We start from the raw sequence: 19,496 nt of genomic DNA on the forward strand, positions 1-19,496 counted from the left end.
GGCCAAAGATTTATGGACGTATCTTTTGTTAGAAACAAAATTTAAACAAAAGAGCTATCATCCATGCATGCTTCCCACCACACGTGCTCCCCTTTCACCTGGACAGCTGTCATTGAAATCTGCAGGGTCTTTGGCTATTAGAATCCATTAGAGCAGACGTGGGATGGAATATCTGTGACAGTGTCTTTTGCATCAGGGGTGCTAAGAGAGATCCCATTCACACCTCACTGACCCATTGTGTGCTTAAAAGGCTTTTGAGTACAAGGCACAAGACTGCAGAGGGAGACAGGGGCCCGGTATGCTTTTAGGCCAGAACACCTGCATTCCAGGGAGGCTGTGAGGAACAGGCAGAAGACACAACTGTGTGGTTTTACAATTGAGGGAAGTGGGACTCATTTCTCAATTTGTACAAACTGAAAAAACAAAACAAAACCCAACAACCATGGTTTTTAATTGCACAATCAACTAGATGAAACTGATGAATTTTACTCCATTCAAAAATATGCCCATTTAAAGTTTTGATGAAAGTGGTGAGGATTGCTAAGGATTGTCTTATTGCATTGGAGTCACACTGGGTTAAATATGTACACTTGGGTTTTAAGGGGTATTTATTATTTTCTTCTTTTTTTGGGGGGTTGTATGGAAGCCCCAAACGCAATTTCATTGTTCTTGACAATGACAATAAATAAATAAAAATAAATACTAAATACATGTCCAGCCAAGTCAGTCCAGCATTTGGTAAGAAAGCACTTTTGAATATAAGCATGGTAAATATATATAGGCAGATATATTGGCAGTGGAATATGTACGATGGCCCTGAGTGTTCAAACGCAGTGCAACTGAGGCTACGTCCACACTAGCCCGGATAGATTTGAAAACGGTGTCCAGGCATCTTTCTTGGCCTTAAGACAACAATTCTGATGGCTAAAAATCCAGACGGGACACCAAAAAATAAATAAATAAAATAAAAATAAAAATATATGTATATATATATATATATATATATATATATATATATATATATATATATATACACAGATGTTCCTGTACACTATGCCGGCCACTTGGCATACATGGAACGCCATAACCAAGTGGCCGGCATAGTGTACAGGAACATCTGTGCCGAGTATAACCTGGAAGTCCCGAGGTCAAAATGGGAAATGCCCCCAAGGGTGGTGGAGAATGACCGAGCTAAGATCCTGTGGGACTTCCAGATACAGACGGACAAAATGGTGGTGGCTAACCAACCGGACATAGTGGTGGTAGACAAACAGAAGAAGACGGCCGTAGTGATCGATGTAGCGGTTCCGAATGACAGCAATATCAGGAAGAAGGAACACGAGAAGCTGGAGAAATACCAAGGGCTCAGAGAAGAGCTCGAGAGGATGTGGAGGGTGAAGGTAACGGTGGTCCCCGTGGTAATCGGAGCACTAGGTGCGGTGACTCCCAAGCTAGGCGAGTGGCTCCAGCAGATCCCGGGAATAACATCGGAGATCTCTGTCCAGAAGAGCGCAGTCCTGGGAACAGCTAAGATACTGCGCAGGACCCTCAAGCTCCCAGGCCTCTGGTAGAGGACCCGAGCTTGAAGGATAAACCGCCCGCAGGGGCGTGCTGGGTGTTTTTATATATATATATATATACACTCAACAAAAATATAAATGCAACACCTTTGTTACTGCTCCCATTCCCCATGGGATGGACGTAGAGACCTAAAATTCATTCCAGATACACAATATAACCATCCCTCCCAAACAGTGGTCACAAATCAGTCCAAATGTGTGGTAGTGGGCACATCTGCTATATTGAGATAATCCATCCCACCTCACAGGTGTGCCACATCAGGATGCTGATCTGACACCATCAGTAGTGCACAGGTGTACCTCAGACTGCCCACAACAAAAGGCCACCCTGGAATGTGCAGTTTTTTGCGCTATTGGGGGTCTGGGGACCCAGAACTGGTCAGTATCTGGTGTGACCACCATTTGCCTCATGCAGTGCAACACATCGTCGCATGGAGTCTATCAGATTGTCAATTGTGGCCTGTGGAATGTTGGTCCACTCCACTTCAATGGCTGTGCGAGGTTGTTGGATATTCGTGGGAACTGGTACACGCTGTCGTATACGCCGGTCAAGCACATCCCGAACATGCTCAATGGGTGACATATCCGGTGAGTATGCTGGCCATGCAAGAACTGGGACATTCTCAGCTGCCATCTGCCCTGAACAATGTGAACCATGATTCATCCGTGAAGCGCACACCTCTCCAACGTGCCAGACGCCATCGAATGTGAGCATTTGCCCACACAAGTCTGTTACGGCGACGAGCTGGAGTCAGGTCAAGACCCCGATGAGGACGACGGGCATGCAGTTAAGCGTCCCTGAGACGGTTTCTGACAGTTTGTGCAGAAATTGTTTGGTTGTGCAAACCAATTGTTCCAGCAGCTGTCTGGGTGGCTGGTCTCAGACGATCTTGGAGGTGAACCTGCTGGATGTGGAGGTCCTGGGCTGGTGTGGTTACACGAGGTCTGCGGTTGTGAGGCCGGTTGGATGTGCTGCCATATTCTCTGAAACGCCTGTGGAGACGGCTTATGGTTGAGAAATGAACATTCAATGCACGGGCGACAGATCTGGTTGACATTCCTGCTGTCAGCATGCCAATTGCACGCTCCCTCATTGCTTGTGGCATCTGTGGCATTTTGCTGTGAGACAAAACTGCACATTCCAGGGTGGCCTTTTGTTGTGGGCAGTCTGAGGTACACCTGTGCACTACTCATGATGTCAGATCAGCATCCTGATGTGGCACACCTGTGAGGTGGGATGGATTATCTCAATATAGCAGATGTGCCCACTACCACACATTTGGACTGATTTGTGACCACTGTTTGGGAGGGATGGTTATATTGTGTATCTGGAATGAATTTTAGGTCTCTACGTCCATCCCATGGGGAATGGGAGCAGTAACAAAGGTGTTGCATTTATATTTTTGTTGAGTGTATATATTATAGTGGCATTCCCTTTTCAATTAAGCATTTATTGTAGTCAGATGCTGACTTGGGTACAGTTACATATAACAAAAATCAGGGAGCAATTTAAGAAAAAAGATTGTTGATGGCATTTTGTTATTTTAATTTTAAATGAAAAATGTTTAGGATCATGTTAGATTGCTGCTGTCAGTGTGACTTTAAAAGGGTAATTAAACACTTAATATAAACAAGTTTGGATGATAAACATAACAGGTGAATTTATAAATATATATGTATGTATGTATTTTAATATCTTTATTTAAAATAGCATTTACTTGTGCAGTCTCTGTCTGTTCTTTCCTCTTGCAATCAAACAAAAATCAAATGGTGAAATGTTATTTTAAGCACCATTTAGACAACTTTTGTACTTAATATTTAAATCATCCCAAAATGCCACAGGACAAAAATAAATAAATAAATAACAGGCAGCATATTTTCAAGTCTTGGAGACAACATCAGGGAACATGATGGTTTGTGATGGACTGACCTTTTCACATAGGACTGTTGTGCCCCTATGTATCAAATGCAAAAAGCCTAAAAGCTGCAACCATAACATTTCTTCAGAGCTCCCTTAAACATCGCAGATAGGGTCCCAAAGCATGACTGCAGTTTAATGAATGAAATATTTGCAAAGAAAAGTATAAGGTAAGATAAGAATTTGAAAATCTGTGGTGGAGTACTTTTTGCTTGCGGTAAAATAAAAAAAAATACACATTCTGTCATGGTCCCTGTGCCCCGCTGGTCAATCCTCTATTGGGCAATATGTTTGTGGTTTGTTTGCCGAAAAAACAAACCAAAACACACACAGAAAACACAACGAAAGTGTTTTTGGTGAGATATTAACGTGATAGAACAGCTACAGAACTGACAAGCTAACAGTAAACGTATTACATGAATCATGTGATATTTTTTTCTCTGATAGCACTGATGAATCCTTTTAAACATGTCTCGGTGCAATCCTTCACATGTTTTTGTCACTTGTGCATTAATGTCTCACCAGAAACACTACAGTTGTGTTTGTGAGAGTTGTTTTTTTCTACTTCTGTTCTATTTTATTCAACTTCCTTTGTGGGTTTTTTGACCTTCTGTTGTGTTTTTTTTCTATTTCTTCTTTCTTTTATTGAAATACCATTCTGTTTCATAATAAACATTTTAAAAATAAGTGTTGAAGTGGGGATTTCAATAAGGGAATTCCACTGCAAGTAGAAACACTATACAGTTTGTTCCTATGCCAGGGCTGCCATCATGGGCACACAGATTTAAAGCAAATGCTACAAAACACAGTGCCTCTTTCTTGATAACTTTCCATTGCTAGAAATATTTTCTTTCTATCATCATCATAGTGAAACTGTTATGAGAATCCCAGAATTTCAGCATTTCTAATGAAAGCCCTTGCGGTTCACAATGACTAAAGGGAGGGGAAGGGCTAAAGCACACGGCCCTGTAAACGTGGGGTATGTGGGCTCTTGTGAGCTTGTGAGTTTTTTTGTGCATGCATTTCTGTTACGAACATGTGCAACACAAACACATCCTCTTGTTCCGCCATTTGGTTGCTAGTATGCACAAGTACAGGGGCAGATGTAGGGACAGACTGCAGAGAGCCTCACCACATGCTCCATACATGGACCTCACCGTCTGGGCGAGCCGCCACGCACTTACACCCTGGCTTGGCTCACAGAGCAGCCAGCACCGCTCATGAGGGAGTTGCTTGTTTAGAAGCACAGGAACGCCTGTTGCACGAGGAAGCAACCTGCGTTTCCAGAATGACCTTTTAGGTTTTAAAAGCACAGAAGTTTTAGGGGGAAGTCAGAAGCGGAGAGATGAGAGCAGAGAGATTGCGTTGCTCCACAGGAATGTAATAGTGATTGATGCGTCAAGGGATCTACTTCTCTTATCACCTCTACTCCTTTGCCAAAATATATCACAAAGTAGATTAGTTACATGTACAGCGGGAGGGGATGGGAAAATACATCATGCCAAAGAGTGGGGTAAATTTAGAATGACAGAAAATAACAAACAAACCCAGGATGTTGGCTCGCAGGAACATTTGTGGCCGCTGTGTGTTTCTTTAAAACAGCTGGGAAGAATCAGAGTTTATGAGAAGTAGGAGAAAGCTTCCACACATGCACGCACGCACACATGCACCCAAAAGCATCTAATGTGTAATGCAACAATCATTTTCTATATTGTATAAATAAATTGTCTACAAACCTGGAATAATGTTTTCTTTCTAACAATATTCTTTTGGCTGGGAATGCGATAGTTGCACGGCTAGATGAAAGAGCTACTGGCAGTTCACTCAGCCCGCAGTTAAGAACCTTATCTCGACATTCACTGCATTCATGCGTGTGCTTGTGTGTGTGTGTACATCTCTTTCGGGCTAATCAGTGGTCTCTCCTTCCTACTAAAACACTCGTTCCTCTCCCAGTCACTCTCGACCTCCGTTGCCTGTCACTGCTAATCCTGCTCCAACAACAAGCCTTCATTAGTGTTCTTCCAATCCTCACATCCCAGACAGCGAGCTAAGCCTGGCCGTCATCAGATAACCAGCTACCATGGTTTCCTCTGGAAGCTTCTGGGGTGTTTTTTGGTGAGGGAATGTTCCCTTTTCTGCTGAATGGCTGACTGCTCAGACTTCCTGCTTTGGAAGAGGAAAAGATGAAGAGGTTCCAATAAGAGAGGTGGCTGACATTAGAAGGCATTGTGATTATTAATCTGGGGATGTAAGACTAGCTCTTTAATGAGAAGCCATGCCGACACACCAAGCCCCGAAAAGCCTCAGCCAGGGTCAAGCATCAAGCCTGAGCTCATGTGGCTCTTAGCCCGAAGCCACTATGAGATTATGAAAGGAATGCATATCAAAGGCCATCCTCGCTTGGCTGCTTGGCCGGAGACATGAACTTTCCCAAGAGAAGCAACTCACTGGGAGAGAAGGTCCCAGCTCAACTGTCACACCACATGAGATGCAAGCAGATAACACATATGAGGGGAATGCATAGATCAGTCTGCCTTATACAGACCAAATTGATTATGTGTCCGTGTGGACCACAAATCCATATCCACAGACACGAACACGTTTTCATCGACCCAACTGTGTTTTGAGGCAACATAACACAAAAGGGGATGAATATGAAGAAGTGATTGGTGCTTGTGCGTTACAGCATAGACGAGAACTGGCAAAGAAAATGAAAAGACCACGCACACACACACACACACACACACACACACACACACACACACACACACACACACACACACACACACACACACACACACATATATTAAGGGCTCCGTCTTTGTTTAAATTGGCAAGCTGCAAAAGTGAAATAAATCTTGACTTTGCTCTTAGCATTTTTGAACATATAATACATTTCACAATGCAAAAAAACCCTCACAATGGATTGTTTTCAGTGTGAAAATATTCAACAATAATGTGTCAGTCAGTCAAATGACAGAATTATTGCCTTGGGGAGCTTTTCTTCCAGGATATTAAGCTTCATATGCGACTTTCTTTCCCCTAGCAGCAGTGGTTAACTTTGTAATTTGCACCTACTGCCATGAGATTAAAAACTTCAGTAAAGACATTTAACGGATTGCTGGCAGAAATGGCAAATATTGATACTAAACCACCCCCTCCCACAAAAAAGGCTCAAGATGTAAGATATGGTAAGCTTTATTGGCATCTCTTTGACAAATATGCAAAAAAGAATCGAAACAAGAAGATGGAGAAGATGAAGAGCAGTGCTTGTAGCTCCTAATGGCAAACTGTGCGAGGCAAGAGATTGTAGGGGGAAAAAATAGCCTTTAGAAAAAATAATGTGATATTGGAGCTGTTATTGGAGAGGGGGGCTTGGGACAAAGTCACCGCTTTCTTCAGGTCAGCATTGACTTAATGAAGTTGAATATCAGTCAAATAATTCTAAGCGATCACATTAAATGATTTCATTCAAAGAGTTTGCTAAGAATCGTTCAAATGTCTGGAGATTAGTTGAAAGTGGCTTTGTGGTGATTGACTTTGAGGGAAGCCAAAGAGATAAGTGAGGGAGGGGGGAGGTGGGGGGGAAGGCAAAAATGTGAGGAAAAGAAATTGATGGAAATCAAAAAAAGTCAAATGAAGGGGTTGAGAAAGGGCAGGGAGGACGTGATAAGTCAAAGGGGTGAACGCAGCCGCATGGATGCATGGACAGTTTGAAGAAAGAAAGAAAAGGAAGGAAGGATGTCTCACCGTGGCAGGGAATTGTACTGTCTCTGTGCTTGTGGGAAATCATCTCTGTCCTCTTGCTGCTGTTTCTGGACCTGAGTCTCAACCGTTACAGAATGGCGTCCACTTGATGTCTCCGTCCCATTGCTGGCCTGTTAAACCCACAAATACAGTTAGCACAGACACAGTGAATACACAGTAACAAAGAGAGGACCAAAGGCAAGCATTTAAGCCTTTCAGTGCATGTTGTACTAACCCCATGTTGCTCTCCAATGCATCCATCGGACTATAGCATGCATACAGTGTGTGGATGTTAGTTAGGAAGCACTCAGAAACAGTTGAAAAAAAGTGTTGTGTAAAGCACTTTGAGTGCTCAGGATAGAGTAGAAAAGCGCATTATAAGAACCAGTCCATATAAGAGAAAAGAAAATTATTGTTTTGATAAAAGATGAATTGAACTTAAATTGTTCACACGAGTTCTTATTCGTGGGAAAGTGGCACATGCTGGTTGTTTGCAGCTTCAGCGATTCTTGGCTAGTGATTTATTTTATATTGTAGTCTTAAAGGTAGTAGAGCCCTAAGTGTGTTTAGCTAGTCCATTTAACCCTAGGTACCTTTTGAATGGCTTGTTTAAGGGATCTGTGTTGCCTGGTACACAGATAATAAAGTACTAAATGAACCGTGGTCCATATCAACCACACATTAAGAAAGGAGAACTGCTTTTAAAGAATGCTGTGATTAAAACAAACAAACAAAGAATCCTGTTCTCTTAACTTTTCAAACAAACTGCACTGGCCACATGGTTGATATGACTTTTCTCTTTAGTATGCATTAAACATTTTGCGATGGAGCTTATTTGTGTGAGCTGCAGGTCTTGATAGCTACAGTTTGGATCAGTTTAGCCCACCACTAGTGTGCTGAAGAGATAAATTATAGACGAGCATTTCCAGCTATGGCTTCATTCCGCTCATATGCATATGACAACACACTGCTAACCTGTACCAGTGTGCATGTGTGTTTGCCGTCTGATCATCTGTGAGGTTGACATGGAGATATCATCTCCCTCAGCACCAGCATGCTGCTAACGAGCTGGCTTATGAAAGAACGAGACAAGCCAATTACACAGAAGCAAGCTGAAGAGGTGTTGCAGGCGTGGCTTGACCACTTGTCAGCATTCATAAGGCTCAGGCTTTATTGTGGAAGGCAGGTAGTGGTGGATGGCTTGTGTGAATAAATTAACCACTTAATAACTCACAATTTACCCAAATTTGATTTCTAAACCTGAGCAGCTTCTTCACAGTCTTTGGATTTGTGGAGCTGGCAGAACGTAGCTAAACTCACAGTTTAATGCACTTTGTCCTCTGATTTGCAGTAAACACAGGATGTCAAATACTGCCATTCAATCAGATGGTGGTGTTGCAAAGGTACATACAGTACAAGGTGTCTTTTGGTGTCCATGCTTTTGACACACCAGCTACAGTAATGTGCATTTAATGTGAAATCTGCATTTAATGGTTGAAAGGGTGTCTGTGGATGCAGACAGCCAGATGTGGATGTAAATGGTAAATGGACTGGTTCTTATATAGCGCTTTTCTACTCTTCTGAGCACTCAAAGTGCTTTACACAACTTGTGCATTCACCCATTCACACCCATTTGCACAAGCACATTGTTCTAAGTGCTTTCTAAGTAACATTCACACACATTCACACTCCGATGGATGCATCGGAGAGCAATTTGGGGTTAATATCTTGCCCAAGAATATTTGGCATGCAGACTAGGGGAAGCCAGGAATTGAACCAACCTTCCAACAGATGACCTGAGCTACAGCCACCTCTAAGATGTAGTGACATTTGTCAGCCAGAACACTGCGGCAAGGCTCCCATTTGGGATTTTTCATTATTAAAACTATTCACTGATTAATTTTGTTTGCACTTGCGTTTTACGTACTTTTCGCTGTGTGGTTAGGCTGAAGACACGATTGTGGGTTTGAGTTTAAAATTCCCCAATTTACAACATTAGCCCTATTTGCCACAAAATGATACCTTCCCATTGTTATCTCCATCAAGGAGGTTATGTTTTTGGTAGCATTTGCGTGCGTGCTTGCAATTCAGTCACAAAAAGTCTCAAATGATTTCTGATCAAACTTGGTCAGGGTGTAGAGTGCGGTCATGTTAACAATCCATTAAAATTTGGCTTACATTAACCAAGGTCTTCCAGGTGAACTGAAGGATTTATTGATCAAAAGATCACCAAAACCTTGAAACTATCAAACATAATATCAACATATATTAAGTACTGTATAAAGGTTTAAAATATCATATCACATATAACCTTTGACCTCTATTTCAAGTTTGAGGTATCTGAAGGTCAAAGTGTTAATAGTAGTATAATCAGCTCTTCTTACTGCCTTTATTTGTATTGACAGCATGCAGACATATAGAGAATGATATATGGGTATTATAAATATGTACATTACAGTAACAAGCAAGTGTCTAAACATGCTAAATATGGGGTATTAAGGTGCCCTTTGGGGGGGTATCAATAGACGCTGCGAGTGTATCTCTGTGAAGCCAAACACTTCTGATAATACAGCAATATCTGACCGACGAGAACAATTCTGGAATTAATCGATGGGGTAAAGGTGCGCTGGTGGAATGAAAAGCTGTCAGCAAAAACGTCTTCTTGGAAACGTCTTCTGTTCCTGAAATGACTGCTTTTCTCCTCACTTGGACAGCTGCAATAACAGCGCAATTACATTTCACTCAGCGTCAACAGCAAGTCTTTTTCTCAAGCCCTCCGAGTCTTAAAAACATAATAGTATTCCACGTGGGCGAAGTGAATTGGACTCATATGTTTCAGGTTTCGCTGCAACAACATGTTTCCCGGGCTCAGAAACTGTAGAGCACATAAACCAATATCAGATGAACTGAGAGGTGGAAAAGAAAAATAATTTTACTGGAGTCGAATGTGGTAGTGAGAAAATAATTAGTCACGCACTCTGAAAGTTATTAATGTGATTTGAAAGGAAGTGAGGAGGAATCCTGCGGTGCTACACTCTTCAGTCTCAAACCGAAGGGTTGACGTGGATGACGCCATGCCAAGAGAAATGCATGAGAAATAGCCAGGAGAGAAAATCAGTCAGCCTAATGCCATTATCCAGGGAAGGGGAATCAGATTATTTCATGTTAGACCTGGAATATAATGCCATATAAAACATGACATTTGTTGAAATCAAATCAAAGAGATGTCCGTGTTTGTTTTTATCCAATAATGTGAAAAATGATGTCAATATGGCACGTTTTTATCTTTCCCCTGCTTCCTTGGTGGTGTCACAGACAAAGCAGGAGGAAACAAAAATTCTCCACCTGTTAAAACATGAGAGCCGGCGGGATGTAATTATGAAAATTATTTGCAGCTATCAAAAAAAAAAAAAAAAAACTAGGACGAGGAAAGCAGCTGGGTGGGAGTCGAGCAAGACAGCCGAGGTGTAATATTTCTTGGTTCAGAGCTGGTCACAAACCTTTGAGATATCAAAGCAGGTTGCGATGATGGGCCAGCACTAACATATGGCTTTACCGCCCATGCTTCTCTTGATAGTATGCTTGGAGGCCACCACATAGGGAACCGTTTTAAGAGAACAGTCGAGCTGTACACAAACAGACATGTGGAAGACATTAAGATTGCTAATGGGCAAATACAACAAGAAGAAAGTGAGAGAATGGTAGTGAAACACCACATCCTGACAAAAGCCCAGTTGGATAATCAGTCGCTCTTAAAGTCACTGCACCGACCCAATTCCGCCAATTTATTATAAGCAAGCTCAGTCCATTTGCGGTTACCAGGGTGTGTAGCTCCGGGCGGTGTAACCATCTGGATCAAGCAGTGTGGTCTGCCATTTCCCGGCCTCTGGTCCAAGGAACCACAGTGAATAGGAGGTTGGTGTGGCTATCGCTATATCATTTAGAGACTTTGTAGCATGCACATAAGGCAGCACAAAAGTCATTTTTCTTTTCTGTATCTTTAAGTGAAACTGACCAATCACGTTGTTTTGCAATGTGGGAAGAAAAGAAAAACATGCCTTTATTTATATCAAACTCTTCTGTAACCGGTAGCAGCTTTCAAGTGTTTTCTTTATTAATTCATGGAATATAATAAAAAATATTGTCTATTTAGGTTTGCTGTTAGCTAAATTTATGCTACTAATGTATTAGTATTAGCTAGCTTCTTGGCTAATGCTAACTGAATGCTCAGATAACATCTTTGGTCAGTGCGACGTTGATCTTGGACCTATATTACTGTGATATGGGAACAACACCAATGTGACAATATCAGATCACGCATCAATCTATTCCACATTAACAACCAAGCCACATAACTTTAAGGTTGGTATTGTTCAAATACAATGGCAAATCCCATTGCTTATGGTATTTACTTTAACCATGTTGCCACTAAACCTTGCTTCACTACTTGCACAACATTACACAGCACTAATCCCTACAAAGTCATGCAGTAGCATGACTAAGAAGCCCTAAAAGGCGACAATCAATCAATGTCACAGATCTGGTTGAAAGAAACACATCTCAGCACGGGTTTGCAATGCTGGTTTTAGGCTTTCCCTTATTTTTTCACAGCATGATATGGCCTTCCTGTAACGTGTTAACTCCTCGCTGGGTGTGAGATTGTTCTGGGCTATCTTAAATTCTAAATAGGGGGGTTGTGTAGGGCCAGAGAGATAGCAAGGGTGTTAGTGTGCCAACTGCCGAGTCTCGGACACACAAACACGACTGCCAGAGCTCGGGTGAAACGTTAGACCGCAAACCTGCGTGACATATCCAGGAAGCTTGTTTTCTGGGTTACTCATCTATTAATCAGAAGGCTGGTGGTTCAATCCCTGGCTGTTTAGCTCTGAGGAAGTCAAGTGACTAGTTAAACAGGGCTTACTCTTCAAGTAATCACATAGTAATAGAGTTAACTGTGAGGCACACAACACTAATCAACATGAAAGTACAATATTTAAGGAAACTAGTAGTTGCATAAGCAGAGCTAATATGTGCACACACATGAACCCTGGTAGCAGAATTCAAAGTAATAATAAAATCAAAAGAATTCACATAAATGTGGGCTTTAAAAGTTGCTGTTGATGTGTGTGATCCAAGTTACCAGCGTGGTGCTCTCCTCTGTGTGGTCATGCTTACTGGTGCTCTAGCCTAACAGCACAAATTGTTTTTATTGAGAAAGAGTGTGTGTATGTGAGGCTGGGGGGTGGGCTCTAGGAAAAACATTGCTTAACAGTTCTTTATGATGAACATCTGGAAATTCCCTCTTATAGACAAGCAGGGCGGGCAGGAGAAAAAACATACCAGCTCTAATTGCGTGTGCTGGGCTAAGTGGATTGACTGATAGATGAGGTTTTTGTATCTTGATCATTATTCCATTATGTTGGAGCTTAGGTTCAGCGATGGACCTGATCATTACAGCTGTTAGCAGCAGGCAGACCTGAGTGAAAAGCTGAGGTTAAACCCATGGAGACCAGGCCCCACACCTAATACTGATGCATGTACCCTTATCTTAGCCGAACCCTATTATTATCATTTTACACATTTTTCTAAAGTTCCGAAAGCAAAACATTTACATTGGCTTTCGTTTTAGCAGAGAATATTTTGTGTTTTGTAGTGTAGATTATAGTCACAGTTTGAATGGATTACAGATCAAATGTAAGTCATGCAGAATACATCTGCTAATGATGATCAGGCTATAAAATTGAGAGCAGCTACTTAACAGGCCTTAACGTGAGAATGTTTCATAAACAGCTTTTTCCAAATTAAAAATGAATTTTAAAGCTAAACCATTAAGCCAACATGGAAGAGCAGGGTCTTAAGTCCTCACGGGTCTGTTTATCCATCACATGTGGTGAAACCACTGATGAAGATCATGTGCTGTGACCCAGAACTGCACCCTAAAATAACCTAAAATCCTTAAATCTGGATAAATGATTGCAGAAATCTGAACTGCTGCTGTTCTTGAGTAACACTTTGAGATGCTAGCAGTTCCTGTTTGTGTACAGTATATTTGCGTGGAGGCTATCACAAAGGAGCCTCGCATGCTCAGGGGAAACAGGCATCAAAGTGCAGTTCTGCAGACTTTGATGTGGTAGGCATTTAACTGCCTGCCGGAGCATCTTGCTTTTCATGGTTACATTCCCTGAACGATTTGATTTATAAAAGTAGAGGTCAGAAAGGTTTCACTTTCATCATTGTGAACAATCTTCAGCAATGAAACTGAGTGAAACATGCTGTTAAAAAAGGACATATCAGTTTCAGTGCAGAAAAAAATAGCTCCGATAGCTTTGAACAGAACTCAGCTATGACTTTACATTTAGTGCAGAAAAAAATAGCTCCGATAGCTTTGAACAGAACTCAGCTATGACTTTACATTTTTCAGTGTGGGTCAAAACACTGAAAATAAATAAATAAATGTTTTTTGTCATCACTACCTCCACCCACAGTTTTTAAACCCACACCAGAAGTTCACTTTCTGAAAGTTGTGACAAATCTTCCTCCGCCGAGGCAGTTCCCTCTGAGCAGTATTTGCTTTTATATTTTGTATGTAACATTACGTAGGAGCAGGTAGTGGATAATAGCTACTGATTTGTAAATAACAGGACATGAATAACCTCACCTTATTATATAATGTCATACTACAGTATGATATTATGTAACACATTTTGGGGTTGGCTTCAAAGAAAGGCAGATGTGAAATTTAAAAGTGAGGTCTGAGGTCCAATGTGGGATAATATTTCAATTCCCCATACAAAAGTATAATTCCCTAAATGTTTTCAATATAAACAAACACAGTAGAATTTTAGATTTTACGAAGGTTTAACCTTATTTGACCTTGAAGAAGAGGTCAGAGGTCCAAAGTAGAAATGGACCGATCCGATATTACGTATCGGTATCGGTCTGATACTGACCTAAAATACTGGATCGGATATTGAAGAGAAATAAAAAATGTAATCCGATCCATTAAATATGAAAAAAGCACCTCACAAAACTTGCGACATGGCGTAACTCAGCTCATAACCGTAGCATGTCAGAGCAGTATGCATCACGTGATAGAGCAGCTGTGTGTATTTGTAGCCTCGCTACCAAACCGGCATTTACCGAGAAAGTTATCCCAGAGAGAAGTAAAGCAAGTGTGTAAGTTCATCTCTGAATGTTTGTAAAGCATTCTAGCGTTAAGCTTAACAACCGATATATGGAGCGACTGCCTCTCTCCCTCCCTCTCCTGCTGCTACTTTAATCGTGAAACTGATTAATGATCAGCTGATCGGCTTTTCTGTCGCGAGTCCGTCTCTCTTGTTTGTTTATTGCCCACTTTGCGCCAGAAAGAGGAAACCAGCGGCTGAACAACAGCAGCACGTTTAAGCTTGATAATCTGTTGTTAGAATTTATTTAATATTACTTTCTACACCATGATCTTTTTCTACGTAGCTGACGGCTGGTAAGTGTGCAGGGGCGGATCTAGCAAAGTTTAGCCAGGGGGGCCGATAGGGCATTAACAGGGAAAGGGGGCACAAAGACATCCTTTTCTTTCTTATTCTCATTTAAAATGTCTAGCTTTTAATAATTAATTATCTGAATCTTACACCCAAAGTTCTAATCTGATGTAAAATGTATAGAAGTCCATGACTGTATATAGTAACTACTAAGTCTAATATACCCTAGTAAGCCATAGTACTTTTTCCTTTGGGAAGGTACCATCTGTGCAGTCTGCAATTCTGTTGAAGAAAGATGTTGAATCTCTTTAATTATTCTTGAAAAATAATTGATTTCTGTGAATCTTTTTTCACACTGCATCAAATTAAAGTTGATTACGTCAATTAAGCATCATGAGGTGGAGGGTGGTTCCCTATTTTTTTTACTTTTTTTGCTGGGAGTTTGGAACCCTATTAGTTAGGTTGCTTACTCTTTAATATACCAGAATAGGGAGGATAGACTAGGTTTAAGTTTATTAGATTGATCAGTATTGCTGAACTATGAAATATTTTGGCTGCAGTGTATTTTTTGCATACAGGTATAACAGAATAGCTTTAGTGTTTTATTTTTTTAAAACTTGAGTTTGAACTTATACAAAAAGCAGCAAGATATTAAAAAAACAGTTTTATTTATTAAAAAACACACTATATCGGATTCATATCGGTATCGGCCGATATCCAAATTTATGATATTGGTATCGGTATCGGACATAAAAAAGTGGTATCGTGCCATCTCTAGTCCAAAGTAACGTTATATCTAGAATTCCCATATATCATTCCCTATACATAGTTTTCTAAGTCATAAGGCTTTTTGTCAATTTTTTACCTGTAAGTCACTAAGTTGACCTTGAAGATCTTGGGGGATGTAAGGAAAGTTTTAACGGACTGTTAACCCTATAATGCCCTGTATCATATTTGATACATAAGTATTATGGAGAAAAAAAATTTTTTTGTCTAAAATTAACATTGTTGTTAACAAAAAGTTGCCAAAAATGTCCAATGTATCAAATGCGATACAAAAAATATGTAATAAATATATAATAAAAATATATTATACACAACTTGATATAGCAAACAAATTGTGGATTTTGTTATAAGGGTTAATAAACATCTCAGTTCCCCCCATAAATCTGAATTTTCTGGCTATTTTTTTGATGGATTTGGTCTTTCAAGGTTGGCATAATGGACCTCTACAACCCGACCAATTTGATCAAAATTCATCCAAATTTTTTGAGGTATTGTGTTTACAGAAAGAAAGAATGTCATGGACGCACACTATGCCAAAACCTAACCTCCTTGCAGAGGTAAATATACAGTAAAGATGCTAACTATCCATTCCTGTCAGCATAGTCAATGTCAGTATGTCACTTCACATTTTTGTACTTGTCTCATCTTTCTGTAATATCTTTGGTTTTCAAAGCAAAATCCTTACCCTGTTCACTTTAAATAGAGCCATATCAATTCTGCTTCTAGACGACGCTAAGACGGGATTTCCCTCGAGTTCTGCTAATCAGTGTCAGCGCATAACACGGGTGCAAGTCTGCCTTTCCTAATAAGCTCTGCCACTGTGAATTCTTGTTCACATGACTAAAATAACATGAAAGAGGACTAATAAAACAGACTTCAATACTCAAGGGCTGGCCCTATATCTTATTACCAGTGGAGCAGTGGTGTGCCCGATAGTGTCGACGATCAGACGCAATTAAGAGCTCAGCGGCTCAGAGAGAAAGACTGAGACCTCTTGGTGGTGAGCAAACAGTTCACATCTAGTGGCGGATGGGAAAAGAGAGATTAAGAAAACAGAGATAGACGTCCACTCTGTGTTTTTTTTTTTTCAAACATCAGTTTGACAAATACCGAAGAAAATCCAGAGCAAATACAGCCTGCCTTCATCTGTGTAGGAACACGGTGGGAAGCATGCTGCTGTGTTTTACCCAAACTCAATTGGACAGCGGAAATAACAGTAGAAGATGCTGGCCACTCCAAACCAATTTAACTGACAAACCAACACTGATAATTCTCTAGAAAATTGCATGCAAAATGTTTTAACTTTCAAGGTCTGACTTTCTGGCCCGTCATTTTCTAAATAGCTCTGCTAGGAGCAACAATTAGCCGCATTCTTTTCTCCGAGGTCAAAAAGTTACTGAGTAAAAAAAGAAACCAAAAAACTGAAGTCACTGTAAGTTATTATTGATAAATAACATGGAGGTATTTGACATCCCACATGTCCCGCGACTTGGTTATCTGTGTTTTTTTGTTATGGTTTTTAATGAGTTACACGCCTCTAAAACACCAGTTAAGTAAAAAGCGGGACAACAGTTTAGATTATCGGTGACCTGACAGGGAGTTTGGAAAAGGATATGATTCCTTACTTAAAGTTCCTGAACTTTTAATGCACAGCAGGGATGGATATGAGATCAAGTGTGAATGAATTAACAAAGGAATTAACTTGATTACATTTTTCCAATTATGAAGAATAAATCCCATTGTTGTTACAGATCAAGCGTTGGAGAGTAGAACGGCTTAAAGCAACTATTCTCAAATTTTAATTTTAATTTGTTTTAATTTAAAAATCCCTTTAATCAAGTCTAATGAAAATTAGAATGAACAGTGCGGGTAGGTGTCTTTAGTTTCTGTCCCCTAACATCGCCTTCCTTCCATAAGTGTGTCATATTTCCAAGACTGAAAAGGCAAATGCAGTGACTGCAGATAAGAAATTATGTCTAGGTCAAAGGTTGGATCCAGAAATTAAGAATTAGTCTACGAAATGTAGCTTTAGGTAATAGAGAAAACTAATGTTTTTGCAGTTTGGCAGTTTCGCTGTCTAAAAGGTTGATGGCATCACACGACAGCACCAGTGACAGTTTCATGCTGTGTTATAACAAACTAGTAATATTGTTGTTTTTGCTCTTTGCTTCATGCCACATCATTTGGAATTAATAAAAATTACTTTAATATTTTTAATCTATTTTAATTAAATGACCATCTTTTCCTTAACATGTGGACCAATCATTACACATTCAGCAATTATTAACATCTATGTGTCTTTTTTTTTTGATGATTATTAAACCCACTTTTTTGGATTTTCCTATATAATAATATGTTCATTTCATCATCCCCACGTGAACCCGATGCTACATTCTCCAGTTGTGTTTGATTCACGTGTCGTGTTCAATGCACGTTGCCTCAGCAACGATATATCGATAACGATATTTTGCTTGACTCGCCACTAAATACAGAATAAATACAGACTTGTGATTAAGGCACAAAAAGTGTGAAAAAATGAGGTTGTTTGTAAAAATGACTGAAAAACAAAGATTTATTAGTGAGTGGCAGAAACACTCATATTACTACAATGCGTTCAAGACCTCATTTTTGCTTTCCACGTGTTTATAAAGCACTGTAGGTTTTAATCATTAGAAATTCATTTTAAACTCTGGCTCCTGGTTTCTTTTGTCCTGCCTCCCTCCTCTCACGCCCAATCAGTCCCTGCAGATGGCCGCCCCTCCCTGAACCTGGTTCTGTCAGAGGTTTCTACTTGTTAAAAGGGAGTTTACCTTATATATAAAGTGCCTTAATTTGACTCTATATAAATACATTCAAGTTAACAGAATAGAAGTGTTAGTAAGCAATAAAAAAATATGTGTAGGCCTAAGAATCCAATCAGCTAGTAACTCTGGATTGATCCCGAAGAATTTTTTAGGTATGTACACTCTCCTGGAATACAGCTCCTACTCGATACTCACCCAGGACTGGTTGAAGCTGTAGGTGTGCTGATGGTCCTCTACGTCGTCCTCCTGCTTGGCCTGCTGGAACTCATTCCTTAGTCTCTGTATCCGGTCATGGTTACTAGGCGCCATCTGACTGCTAGGAAAGAAAAAAAAAGAAAGGAAATTAGATATTTAGACTCATTAATGCTTTGGTACACATTGGTTTTGCTAGCATGCTGTTACAGGTAATTCTGCGTTTCAGCAATTTACCTCTCCACATAAATGGTGCAGAGGACTTTTAAATCCAACAGTTGCGATTTGTGTTCCAACACTCTTGTGTTTTTACTCTCATCCTTTTATTGCCTGTGAACATCACTATAACTGAAAGTGTCCCTCGTGCACCATTGTCAGTGATGCATGTCTCTTTCAGACTGCAGAAGAATGTTGGCCTTTTATGGTACGCAGTCATTAAACGCTGTGGAAAACCCTCATTTACATCTCCTTCATTAAAGGCCTTTGAGGAGCCTGTCAATAGGAATCAATAGCTTTCCTTCAGCTTAATCAGGCTCTCCTTTTATCACCAGCTACAGAGGCAGCACATGACAAAATGCATAATTATGATGAGACAACCGGCTTGATAATAGGCCTGCATTTATGCATACCGCGGGGATGAAAGTGACCAAAGGTTAGGAATTTGAGCTGGGAGGGGATGCGAGAGGAGTGGGATGGATGGGGCGAGGAAAGGAGAGGGAGATAAAGGAAGGAGGACGAGTGTAGGGATGGCGCCGTGTGGGAAAAAAGGGAAAGGTTAATCAAGAGCATGTGAGAAAAGAAAAAGAAACAAAGAAACAAACCCCAGACAAAATTTCCAGTGAAACTTAAAGCAGGGAAGCATGGCGCAAGAAATAAAGAGCAGAGGGAGACAAAAAGCCAAAGACAAAAAAAAAGGACCCTTGATATGAAGACCTGTCAGCCTGTCAGGGTGTCCTCCTGAGCAGCACTTACAGGTGGCACAGCAGCAGTGGAA

General features: G+C 40.5%; 1 protein-coding gene across 2 annotated transcripts in view; it reads right to left on the minus strand.

Moving 5' to 3' along the window:
• Positions 1-19,496, minus strand: part of LOC113028738 (partitioning defective 3 homolog) — a 352,394-nt gene that overhangs the window by 4,359 nt on the left and 328,539 nt on the right. The window contains exons 22-23 of one of the 2 annotated variants that reach the window (XM_080305923.1): positions 18,506-18,623; positions 7,249-7,376 (exon numbers count right to left, since the gene is read on the minus strand). In XM_080305923.1, the coding sequence (XP_080162049.1) occupies positions 7,249-7,376; positions 18,506-18,623 (246 nt within the window). Of the gene's footprint in view, positions 1-7,248; positions 7,377-18,505; positions 18,627-19,496 lie in introns of both variants that reach the window. The other variant, XM_026179154.2, reaches the window with a different exon arrangement.

Source organism: Astatotilapia calliptera, chromosome 9 (assembly GCF_964374335.1).
Source record: "Astatotilapia calliptera chromosome 9, fAstCal68.1, whole genome shotgun sequence".
In the NCBI taxonomy this organism is placed as follows: domain Eukaryota; kingdom Metazoa; phylum Chordata; class Actinopteri; order Cichliformes; family Cichlidae; genus Astatotilapia; species Astatotilapia calliptera.